The sequence below is a fragment of the Pagrus major genome, chromosome 1, assembly GCF_040436345.1.
Source record: "Pagrus major chromosome 1, Pma_NU_1.0".
Taxonomy (NCBI): Eukaryota; Metazoa; Chordata; class Actinopteri; order Spariformes; family Sparidae; genus Pagrus; species Pagrus major.
The window spans coordinates 13,371,571-13,384,795 of NC_133215.1; the positions used below are offsets into that span (position 1 = coordinate 13,371,571).

The 13,225-nt window shown below is 37.7% G+C and overlaps 2 protein-coding genes across 2 annotated transcripts; one reads left to right on the forward strand and one right to left on the reverse strand.

Annotated features, from left to right (window-relative positions):
• Positions 1 to 276: 276 nt before the first annotated feature.
• On the forward strand, positions 277 to 4,540 carry ucp1 (uncoupling protein 1). The gene is made up of 7 exons (XM_073465416.1): positions 277 to 369; positions 544 to 680; positions 945 to 1,143; positions 2,655 to 2,852; positions 2,944 to 3,045; positions 3,399 to 3,579; positions 3,701 to 4,540. Exons 2-7 carry the CDS (start codon positions 555 to 557, stop codon positions 3,813 to 3,815), a joined length of 921 nt encoding a protein of 306 aa, XP_073321517.1. The 5' UTR covers positions 277 to 369; positions 544 to 554; the 3' UTR covers positions 3,816 to 4,540.
• A 250-nt stretch (positions 4,541 to 4,790) lies between these two features.
• elmod2 (ELMO/CED-12 domain containing 2) lies at positions 4,791 to 10,960 on the reverse strand. Its single transcript, XM_073465427.1, has 9 exons — positions 10,882 to 10,960; positions 9,425 to 9,572; positions 9,305 to 9,333; positions 7,723 to 7,820; positions 7,462 to 7,591; positions 7,029 to 7,162; positions 6,524 to 6,592; positions 6,255 to 6,388; positions 4,791 to 6,153 (listed from the first exon to the last, which is right to left on the reverse strand). Exons 2-9 carry the CDS (start codon positions 9,567 to 9,569, stop codon positions 5,993 to 5,995), a joined length of 900 nt encoding a protein of 299 aa, XP_073321528.1. The 5' UTR covers positions 9,570 to 9,572; positions 10,882 to 10,960; the 3' UTR covers positions 4,791 to 5,992.
• Between the last annotated feature and the right edge of the window lie 2,265 nt (positions 10,961 to 13,225).

The following is a 13,225-nucleotide window of genomic DNA, read 5'->3' on the forward strand; positions in this document are numbered from 1 at the left end:
CATTTATAAACATTAATGAAAGTTTTTAGACCGTTTTGGAAAAACACTTCTATTTGGATAGAAAGATATTGATGTTACAGCCACAGCGGGGAAGTACAACAGTTGTTTTTCTAAAAATTTGCCTGCACTGTGGGGTAAATTGAACATTGACTTTCTGACGGTCGGTGGACTTTGAATAGACCCGTGCGTACAGGAGTACACAGTAACGCCTCTCTGTGGATGTCATAAAAAAGCCAGTCAGACGATATATAAATACAGAGCAAAAGATGCATCGTTCCTTACTGTGGAGTCGGGCCCTTTATGGATTATAATCTGGCCAATCAGATCCTGCCCGGTAACAAAGGAACCTTCAAATTTCAGACGCACAATGTAAGTATGTTTTATATCATCGGTGTACACTTTGACCGTTGGCACATAAAAGGCATCATCATTCACTAACCATTCAGTTTAAGAGACGAGTGAAGTGTCTGAGGTTAATTATTTATATTGTGGGTTTATTTGTGATTTGTGTCTCTGTGTGTTTGTGCATACCTTTAACTCCAGCATTAGGAAACATGGTGGGACTTAAACCCTCAGATGTTCCTCCACCACTGGGGGTGAAGATGGCGAGTGCTGGGCTAGCAGCCTGTTGGGCTGATATTGTCACTTTTCCTCTGGACACAGCCAAAGTCAGACTACAGGTATCTGTTCTGACAAAGGAAGAAGCAAATTGTTCATCTCCAGTGTCACACAGCATGTTTTCCTCACATTTACAGCAATACACCTGACATTACACTAATTTTGGACACTTTGGAAAACACTATTGACTGAGCAGCTTGACTTTGTCTACTTCATTATCCAAAAATCAATCACACTCATTCACACTTCTGTTGCTATACGCTGCAGGTTTTCTACTTTTGTTCTGTAAAGCTGGTTTTAGCCTTAAGTACAATGTGTGACCCCAGATTCAGGGAGAGAAGACAGCGGTGGGAGGCATCCGCTACAGAGGAGTGTTCGGGACGATCAGCACCATGATCAAAACAGAGGGACCCAGGTCTCTGTACAACGGGCTGGTGGCAGGGCTGCAGAGACAGATGTGCTTCGCCTCCATCAGAATCGGCCTCTACGACAACGTCAAAAACTTCTACACTGGGGGCAAAGACAGTAAGTGGTTACTTTTAGTCATACATTTCTAAATAAATCAAGCTTTCACAAATCAGGCTATCCCTGCTGACAGACATGGTTTATAGATTTCAAAAGTCCCACTGTCAGAAACCAAAGACCTTCACATAAAAAATAGATATTAACTTCAAGTCCAAAATTACAAATTTCCCTCAGAGGGCTTTACAATCCATACAACATATCACAACCTCTATATTTAGACCCTCTATTCGGATAAGGAACATCTGGTAACACTTTATAATAAACATTTATTAATAAACAATAAACTTCAGTTAATAGTTATTAACAATGAAAAGCTTTATAAACCATTTATCAAAAGATTGTAAAGGTTCATTAACCATTTACAAAAAAAAAATCAGTTTGCAACTTTACATTAAACAGTTGCTTAATAAAGGGTTTACAGAGCATTTCATTGTTTGCTAACAGTGAAATGACTATTAAATAAAGTTTAATTAACTATAAATCTGGCCATTTATTAATGATGATTATTTTTAGTATTTTAAGTACCAAAAGTCATACTTGAGTAAAAAGATAGTGTTAATTTAATTTTGTGAAAAAAAAGTGACCTGTGAAAAGTCACCTTTACGAATAGTACTAAAGTAAAAGTCTTGAAGTATCTGATATTAAATATACTTAAGTATCAAAAGTAATTTCCTGGCAATAAATGTACTGAAGTATTAAGATACAAGTAGAAGTAAAATTATACATACATTTACATGTTGACCAATTGTCGCTCTGGCCGATAATAATGTTGCCTCCATCACAAAAAAAAAAACAAACTAGAACTTCGAAGGGGAAAAAGAGTGAGAAGCAACAGCTGCTGTATGTACAGTATGGATAGAAGTAATGAAGCAGTGATGGAATGCAACTAAGTACTGTACTTCAGTACAATTTTGAGGTACTTGTACTTTACTTGAGTATTTCCATTTTCTGCTACTTTACATTTTAGAGGCAAAAAATGTACTTTTACTTCTCTATATTGATTTGGTTACTAGTTATTTTGCAGATTGCATACTGCATCTGAGCCCTAGTAGAACATTTTCAAACAAAAAAACACTGACTCCAATATAATCAGAAAAATGCTGAACATCTGATCCGATAATCTGTCGACATGTATAATTATATACATAATTATTATATTTGTATAATTTTACTTCCCATGTATTATTCATATGGGTGAGTATCACTTTTGGTAAGGCAATATTCTAACACGATGTCCTTACTCTCCTGAAGTGTGACTTTTGGGTACTTTTACAACACTGAGTAACAACAGTATTTGATTCAAGTCCACAACATGTTATTTCATGTAAATATGCTAGAGGAGTTTCAGCAAAGTGTAATGGACGAAGATCTGAGGGTGGTGACAGTGATTGATGTTTTAATTGAGAATTAAAATAACAAAAAATAAAAAATAAGGCACAAGCACCTCAAAACTGCACTTAATAAGAATAATTGACTAAATACATTGGTTTTTCCTGTCCTTCCTTCTCCAGACCCTAATGTGCTGATACGTATCCTGGCCGGCTGTACTACAGGCGCCATGGCAGTCTCGTTTGCACAACCCACAGATGTGGTCAAGGTTCGATTTCAGGCCCAGAGCAACCTGGACGGCGTGGCCCGTCGCTACACTGGCACCATGCAGGCCTACAAACACATCTTCCAGAATGAGGGCATGCGTGGACTCTGGAAAGGTGCCACTCAAGAAGCCCGAGAAATGATTCATAACTGATTAGTTAAAAATAGTAAAACATACAACTTGTTAATCTTCTTTGGTTTCCTCAGGCACACTACCCAACATCACTAGAAATGCGCTTGTCAACTGCACAGAACTGGTTACATACGACCTGATCAAGGAGGCCATCCTCAAACACAACCTGTTGTCAGGTGAGTGGGAGAGCTCATGCATGTGTGCCTGGGCTACACTGACACACACACACACACACATAATGGCATCACACAGAGACAGCTGATTGGGCAGAAATCCACACACCCTCTCACCCTTTCAACTCCACCAAGGCTGATAACAGCACACATGCTGGTACAGAACAAAGTGTATTTTCCCTCCTCGGTGCTGTAAATACAGTAGTTATTATGATTTATCTCAATCATTTCTATTGCCTCGTCCACGGGGTTGCACAATCTGCTGACATGTGTTTCTATACTGTTAAACTGAGAACAAAGGCCCTCTGGTCCCCATCATTCATACTCTTATGTTTTTCGTTTCTTTATCTCCACAGACAACCTGCCCTGCCACTTTGTTTCTGCGTTTGGTGCAGGCTTTGTTACCACAGTGATAGCTTCCCCAGTAGATGTGGTGAAAACTAGATACATGAACTCCCCACCAGGCCAGTACAAGAGTGCTATCAACTGTGCCTGGACCATGATGACAAAAGAGGGGCCGACTGCTTTCTACAAAGGGTGAGCATATCCTCCCTGACCCCAACATACTGATTTGTTTAGGAATTGTTTTGTACTTGAGGTCGTTAGATAAATTGTGTCTTTCATTCTTCACTACAAACTCCTTTTGTGTTTCTTGTAGATTTGTGCCCTCGTTTCTGAGGTTGGGATCGTGGAACGTTGTGATGTTTGTCTCATTCGAACAAATCAAGAGAGCCATGATGGTCACAAAGAAGAGGATCGATGACCCAAATTGAGATTTACGTTTTAAAGTTTGACTGAGAAACTTGAGCCAACACTGGGTTGGAACATTGCTGAAAAAAACCTAATGAATATCATATCACATTTTAGTTTTATTCTTTTTTTTGTCTTGTGGTGACAAAAAAGAAAATCCTTTGTTGAAAAAGGAACATTTGACAATCTGCCTTGTATTTCAACTTTGTGTTGAACTGATGTATTAAAGAAATGCAGTTTTGTATTTATAATGTTTCAAAACGTGATAATCTCCTCTGGGAAGTTGAGTTTGCACTTCGAGTCCTGTAAATCTGAATCTGCCAATCATAAAAAGAAATGCAGTTTTATCTCTACATTTCTAATTTTATATTTATAATCTGTCACAATGAACCCAATCAAAATTAAATGGGAGTCAATGGTGGGAGCATTAAATGATTAAATGCTCATGATTTTATTTTGGGTTATTACTAGAATAGGTTTACATGCTTTTGTGCTCAAAAAACAGCATTCCCCCTCTGTCTGAACTGCTGTTTTAGCTCCCGTCTCTTAAAGGCCCCCCTCCAAAATACCCAGTCTGCTCTGATTGGTCAGCTGACACCTGCCTGACCCAGCAACTCTAACAACAGAACAGCTGTGTTAAATCAATTCTTACACGCAAAACTGGCCGCAAGGGATTAATTATGCACGTGTGACTCTGTGATGTAATGTGATGTCACAAAGCCACAGAATTAAAGGCGAGACTACTGACGAGGCGTTTCAGGAGCAGTGTTTTCTGTGGGAGAGAGGAGCTTCTGTTGGTGAAGACTTAGACATTTCTCACTTTCAAGCATAATAGGTCTCCTTTGTGATGACCTGTAAATCTTTATCTGCCAATTCTACATTAAAGGCAGCTTTAAAACAGGGCAACTTTCTATGTAAAACAGGTTTATGTATACCCTTAATATATTTGACTTGTTTCACAAACTCTGATTGTTTTTTGACTTCCACCACGAGACAAATCCAAAGCATCAAAGTGTGTATTTATTAACTTCCATTAAGACTTGTTAATCATCTTCATCAAAAGCAAATCACAGCCTAAAAATAACAATGTCATAAAAAACAAAAGCAACATCAGTCTTTAGACATACAAATGTATGAAAATTAAGTCAAACAACCATTTTGATCACCTATATTACAGAATCCAGATGACATCAATAGGGACACATTAAAACATGCACACATTTTCCCTTAAATCAAAGGGTCACTCATTTTTAAGCATCAAAGTGTATTTACAGGTCTTTGGGAGTACTACTGCATATGTGAAAAAGTAGAATAAAGTCTATTTTGGCTCCAGAGGAAGCTGCATGTAATCTGATAAATTGCCTCCAGTGATGGCACTCAGTGGCTAAGTTGCATTGTGGGTAATGTGGGCGCCAGTTTTTGAAAAGGAAAAATAATACATGGAATAAGAGGTGATTTCTTTGGTTCTTCTATTTTGATCATTTGTTTTCAAAATGTCCATAATGAGTCGAACAGTGTAATGGGAGGGCAGTGCTAGACCGGTGGACTGCTTCTCAAAACCTAGAGCCTACATTACCGGGTGACAGCACTGGAGGCAATTTATCAGACAACATACAGCTTCCTCTGGAGCCACAAAAGGTTTTATACTACTTTATTTCCACATATACAGTCGTACTCCTCAAGACCTCTAACGACACTCAAATGTGTGAAATTGAACCCTTTATGTTTTAGCCATGGTATCTGGACATAAAAATTGAATTCCTGAGTGGGGAAAAACTGAGAACACAAAAGTCTTGTTTACATAAATACGAACAAGAGAGCTACAAATATGAGTTTTTTTTAAATCACAATTTTTCAAGGACTGTCTTTTATCTGGAACAATTTGGCTGCTTGCTCAGTGAAAGTGCTTTAACGCTTACAAACGACAGACCAGTCCTCTGCAGCAGCTCTCATTTACCCCTTACAAAGCTTCATTACACATCGGAATGGTCATTTTTTGAGGTATAGGGTGTTAGATTTGTGCTCTATTTTAAAACCCTTAACTATCACTGTGACAAAATAAACCAAGCATTACGGATGAATCACAAAACCAAACATAAGAGAATGAATTTGTTCGAATTGTTGAGGAGTATGAGTGATCGGTCGGCTTCAGTCTGCTTTGATGCTTCTTCTGTTGATCAAACAACATCAGAAGTCAATATTAGTTTTTTTCTGAACTGGCAGTCAATGTGAAGGATACTTCAGGGTCCTGTAGATGAGTCTTGACAATATTATGGAATTTTTCTCTGTACTGATTGAACTGCATGATACTCTCTGGTTCTTCTGCCACCCAGAATTTATCAAATTCATATGCCAGATAACCTAGAAGAGAAGAATCAAATGTATCAGAAAACCTTGTATTTTTCAAGGAGATGGAAAGAATTAAAGGTGTTGAAGAATACAAAAAATATGTTTTTACTCACAGTATAGCTGATGAAAGTCCTGGAGCTCAGGTGTGCCCTGCACTGTGTTGTAGAAATGGGGTTTCAAAGCACCGCTCTTCAGGAGGCTGTAGGCCATCTCTGTCAGGTTGATCCCAACTATGGCATATGAATATCTGAAATATGGTGAATACTAAATTATCCTAGTCTCATAATATACAACAATGCAGTGATTTCAGGAAGATCTAACTTTTCACACAATACTGAAAATACGTGAATATTAATACAGTAATTGTATAAATGTGTCATACCCCAGTTTAGGATGGTTTGCATGTGACAACACCTGACGAGCCTTCTCTGTGTAGTTTTCACTGAAAAAACTGTAACAGAGAAAAAACATTTCAGCATAATCATTATTACTGTAAAAAACATCCATTAGAGTCATACAAATGTATGTAATAACCCTTGTTGCAGTTTTACTTGGTTTTATGAATATAAGTATGTAAAAGTCCTGCTGACTGTGTGGATTTCCTTGTCAGTTGCAATTGCATTTCAGGCTCCCATTGACTGACAAAGGGACAGCTGGGGAATATATTTTGTTTGCTTTGTCAGCTCTCTATATCTGTGTTGCATCTCACCATGTCTTTATATTTTGTTGCTTGTTGTTACTGTGTTTTGATGTATATGAAAATATGTCACACGTATTTCCATAATAGATACGTTGTGGCCAGAAGATGGTAATGATTTCAAAGCTCAGTACTGTAGTTCTTTATAACCAAGTTAATAAGTGCCTCATGTTATTCATTGAGGACTCACACAAGGTTGATCAGGCCCAGCATGCCCATTCCTCTGAAGTCAGTCTTCGGGTCATCTCCTTGGAATCCAATGTCTCCCCACTGTTTGGTGATCCTGGACTCCAGTTTGACTGTTGGCATCAACAGGTCCCACAGCTGACAGTACAAATAATTCAAGTGTTACATATTTTAGCTTTAGTTTCTTCTTCTACAGCTTTAACTGCTTTCAATGTGTCTTATATTGACAGGGCATGTTAGTTCATGGTATTAAGTCTTTGAAAAACGATGTCAGTCAAATCAACTGTCATTTTGCTCAGTGTAATGGGTGAGTCTGAATCCACAAAGACTGATTCAGACGTACTGAACTTTGGACCTATTTGTTCTGTATCTATGCAACTAAAACATATACAGTAACTGCTTTACTGATGTATGGATCCAGAAGCAGGAACACACACCTTCAACAGCATGGCCTCGTGTGCTTGGTTCTCCGAGTTGAAGACTTTTTTTCTCAAGTCTTCCACAGTCACATACAAGCTGCTGTGTCCTGTTATCTGTAGCAGACAGATGTGTAGGCTTTCCTTGAACCTGGAAAGGTAGGAAGATTTAATAAATAATGAATAAACTGATTAAAAAATTACACTCAACTAAATATGATTTGGAAATCAAAGACTTGCCAGTGACAAGCACCATCAAAATAACATAAGGCGTGACCTTACAGTGGATCTTTCTGGGGTTTGACATTCTTCACTTTCATAATTTGATCCACACGTTGCTCTAGTTTATCCTTGTCGGTTTCCAAAGCTCCTCTTAAAACCTACAGAGGAAGAAAGCAAAGGAAGGGAGGAGGGAGTCAAAGAGCAAGAATGATACAGCCAGCTATGACACAGAAAAGCTGCTGCTATCTATCTATCTATCTATCTATCTATCTATCTATCTATCTATCTATCTATCTATCTATCTATCTATCTATCTATCTATCTATCCCTTCCACCCACAGTACAAAAAATACTTTCCAAATTCAATCTCAGACGCAATGAAAAAGATGACTAGGCACTTCTGTTTTTACCATGAATGAACTGTTGGTCGGAAAATGATTCACTAGCTATAATCACAGATGGCAAGTACAGTCAATTTATCTATGCTTGGCAAGTATATTGAAAGATAAGACCTGATTAGGCTCACAGAATATGTCTTTATTGCAGTTCACACATACAACAGCTAGCAGATAATGAACAGGTCAGTAGAGGTGTTTCCTTTCCACTTCTTCTCTGTGGGCCCACGAGGTTTGAACATGCCAATTAACCTGATTTCTATTCTACATCATATCTGCTGCAGTTATAGTCCAGATCTAGAAAAAGGGATCACATTAACCCAATACTGGCGTTGTGATAGTGGCTCATCACACATTCTGTTTGTCTTCAAAGCAGCACATGGAACTTGAAATGTCAGTAACAATTTGAATCTTAAAAATACAACACAACAGACATTAACTAACAAACATTAACTTTCAGCTTTGGCCTTCCAAGGGAAAACATTTGGGCACCCCTGGTTCAGGGCCTTAATGGAGGCAATGAAGAGCGTGAAAAGGTTTCACTGAAAACAAAAAACAGCTTCTGGGGTTTCTTTTAAAAAATCACATCATTGCATTTAAATTAAATGATCTGCTTTTCTGATCCATTACTGTCCTACAATATTGTTATTGTGTATACAGGGCATGGTAAATTGTGTTGTGTTTTATGATTATAAGATTTATGGTTATGTTTGACTGTGTGTATGTACAGTATGTGTAGCTCATTATTACATATCTATTATTTCCTATATATTTATATATAACCTAACCTATATGTAATTGTGTTTGCCCTGTATTAAAAACATTTTTTTTGCAACTAATACATATTTTCATTACAAATTCTGGGGAGGAGTGATTAATTATTTAGTCAATTAAATGCCAACATTTCCAGAGCCCAAACTGATATCTTTAAAATTTCTGACTTTGTCCAACTAACAGTCAAAAAACTCAGGTAAGCAAATCCTGATTTTCAGAAATAATTTCTCCAAATGACATTACCAAAATCATTAATAGATTAGATAGAACAAGTTTTTACCAAAGCGTGCATGTGTTTGTCTTACTGTAGCTATATTAAAAAACTAATAATTTGTTGTTATATTGAAAGCTATTCTTAAACCAGCTTCTGAAGTTGACCCGAAAATTGAAGGAGCCAAGGAGTAATCCCTAGAAATGAAACTATCTCCATCCTAATTAAAAACTGACAGATAAAAGTGAAAACATTTTATTACCTTGCTCTTTGATGACCGAAGAGAATATTCTGCAACAGGACACAAGAAGCAGATTAATAGAATATTGAAACTGTGTACTATGCAGGAAAAGTAGATCAGATTCCAGATGACTTAATTCACCTGCTTTTGTTGTCCTTGTTGCCCCGGGCTTGTATCCAGAACATATTCTCTGCAGCTCACACGTCCCTGTTGCTTGTTTGATGAGCCACTTCAGCCAGTATCTCAGGAAGGACGTGTAGACATATTGCCAGATGTACCCCAGCATTTTCTATAGCATGGACAGAGAAAACACAAATCAGTTATATGTCCCAGAGATCTGACAGTCTAATATACAGTCTTATACACAACTTTAGCAGTTGTCTGATAAGCCATTTTGGATGCCTGAGATGGGTGCTTGACTCAGCTCTTTATTGATGGTGGATTACGCTGCGTCAGAGTTAATATGCACTTCTTCAATTTATATTCTAGGGTGAAAGAAATGTCCTCAGCAGTAAACAACTGGGCAGTATATATAGTTAACGTGATAAAATCCAATGAGCAGCAATCCAATAAATCAAATTAAAACACTCCTGATTTGAATCCTTTGCTCTATGCAGGATCAGAAAGACAGACAATGAAAGGCAACACATTTGAGAAGCTGAAACCATCAAATATTTTGGATGTTTGATTGAAAAGTTGCAGCTTTTCTGTTGCCCCTGCTCCAATTGTATCTACTTTTAATGCAATTGAGCATTTTGACCTACAAAAAGGCAACATATTCATCAAGATGATCATACGTGTTGCATGAAATATAACAATCTGCAAAATAAGTTTGGTTTACAAGTGCAAAGTCGCATAAAATGTACATACTCAAGTGAAGTACATCTACCTCCAAACTGTATTTTAGTACAACTTAATTACTTTCCATCACTGCCTAATGACACTCACTACAATATCATGATCATGAACAGGATTTTATCACTTGTCCCTCTGTTGTGTGTGTCATCATGACAATGGCCACTATTCGGAGCAGTTGAGACAACATTGTGCGTTTAAATCAGAATAATTTCGTAATTCAATGTATGACAAGTTCAGCTGATCGTACGTCACCATAAAAATACAAATGCATAAGCAAACATTGCAATTAAACGGGATTATGTCGATGTCAACAGGGGCGGCTAACGGGGGGAGGCTAGCCAAAACAGCCAAAACAATAGCACTGAAGTAGCTAGCATGCTAACTTCAGACAAACGTGGCCATTCAGTTTAATCTGCCTACGTCGGCGAGTCTCCTGGCACTTTAGCCAGAAATCTGAGCACTGCATATTAGTGTCAGCAAACTGCTAGCTATTTACCGCTGATTTAAATAAACCAACCGAGCTGACTGGGTTAAAAACTCAGATGACAGTTAACCGGTCCAGACAACAGGTTGTCATTGTATTCGCCCAACTGTTAGCTAAGTTAGCTAACGTATGTTAACCTCCGGTTGCGCCACAAGCATTGCTGTGCTTCATAGTATTCAAAACGAGGAAGAAGCTGAAGTGTATCGTACCCTGCTGTCGCAGAGATGTTGTCAGACAGAGATATATGCAAACTTACCGTCACTTGTTAGCTATCAGACGAGCTGTAAGGTTAGCGACGCTTCTCTTGACAACAGTCTGGCTGTGGTGCGTTCACGTTCCGACCAGACACACAGCTACTCCACTGCGAGCAATAACGCGCATTTTGGAAATTGAAGATTTTGGGATGACCAGAATACTTTCATTTAATAATTGCATCTGAATTAATGTAAACGTTTTCATAGGGACTGATTGTGCAATTTCAGCCACAAAAAGTGGACAGACTCTGAGACATTTGTGTTGAAGTTATGGTTGACATAATGTCTTTGAATATAGCACACGCCAGCATGTCAGCGACGCTTTCAACGCTGCTGCAGCGCCACCTACCGTCAAAGCCTCACTGCTGCCTGCAGCACTCTGCACTGCATAGAGGAACACAGACAACCTGTCATTGAAAATCTGTGTATTTTAACCATTTGCTGGAAAGTGGATCTAGATAAATTGGGTATTAACCCATTAAATAATCCCGAGTCAAAGTCATCAATCAAGACAGACAGTACCTTTGTTGAAAATTATTATCCACTAAATCTGCAAATATGATTGGGCTCAGCTGATTATTTTGCTTTTCCCAATTTAACCACAAGATGATGCCAGATCTACAATATGACTGGTTGTGTTACATTGAAGGGGCACTATGTAGTGTTGGAGAAGAAATTAAAACTCACAATTTTAATGAGGTAATAATACAAACTCAGAAATATTTGTTTTTTTCATGAACTGAATAAACCAGCTATTCTCAGAGGATAATAAGGTCCCCAGAACACTGTTTGAAGCTAGGAAGGTGGCAGGGTCCGCCAAATATAAACAAAGTAAAACAGCATGAAATTGTGTTGTCCTTTAAAGTCAGTTTGTTTATTAGGTTTATTCAGTCATGAAAACAAAGAGAGTTTGTTTATTTAGTTTGTTTAGGCATTTAAAAAAAATGTTTTTTAAAAAAAAAATATATATATTACGACTACATGGCGCAACTTTAAATTGAAAGTCTACATATATATATATTTTTTAAACAGACCGATCATTTCCAATCCATAAATACCATCAGGCTAATATTGATTTTTAAACCTTTTGTGTCATAATGTCTAGCCACTATAATGGTGGCAGCAGACCACACATCTCTCTCTCCAAATAACTGTGTCACAGTTTTGCTGGCAGCACACAAGCGCTCACCCGGAAGCAGAAGTCTGGCATACCAACAATCTGTGCACTCTATCCTTAGTTGCCCACCAGTGGTGCACTCGACTGTAATTAAATCTTGGTCTACCTTCTCACCTAATCAGTCCCTCTGGGCTTTTAGAGGCAGGAGGTCTATCCCATACAATTACTGTGCACCAACAGGAGCTCCTATCTCAGGCACAGGCTATACTTGAAGTCCCCAAAGTAGCCCTTTAGATTATAATAACAGTCTGAGAGATTAGATAAGGCCGAGCAAGGAAGTAGCCCATAATGCTGATATTAAATTAGTTACAATCATTTTTATATCACCGCAGGCTCCATGAAGAATAATCAAACTTGACCACTGTAATTAATAGAGACATTGAATGTTGTGCTGTTGTCTCTATTTACAGGGGTATATCCATGGAAGGGCTGACATGACTGACAGGGCGATCAAACCTCCAAAGATTTTATAAAGATTAATTAAAAGAAAAGATTATCAGAATAATTTAAAGTATGTGCCCCATGTATGGAGGCTGAGTCCTCGGCAGTGGCCCATGTTTGATTCCAGCCTGTGGCTGTTTGCTGCTTGTCATCCCGTCTCTCTCTCCCCCCTTTCCTTGTCTGACTCTCCTGGCTGTCCGATCAAAATAAAGTGGAAACATAATCTTTTTAAAAAAAAGAGACAAATTATTATTAAAATTATTATTATTATTATTAATAATAATAATAATAATAATAATGATAATAATAATAATAATAAAAAGGAAAAGCATTAAATCCTCATATTCCAGAAGCTGGAACATAAAAATGACTTCTACGATTATTAAAATAGTTGCAGAATAATTTTCTGTCAATCAGCTAAATGATTATTTGATTGATTGCTTCAGAAGTACTTGTACATTTTCATGTGTTTTGTGCCCAAAAATGTTTGTAGGGTAACTAGTAACAATGTAAAAAATATAGTGGAGTAAAAAGTAGAAGTATTCCCACTGAATTGTAATGAAGTAGTAGCTTAAAGTGGCATAATAAGAAAATACTTGCTTAGTTACATCCCACTACTGCTGATCTGCCATCGCTGCGGTTCTGTTCAGTTTCCTCGAAATGAGGAAAACAACCTGTCCTCTGTGACACTAGAGGGAGCTTTCTAACATTTAACACAAAAAACAATA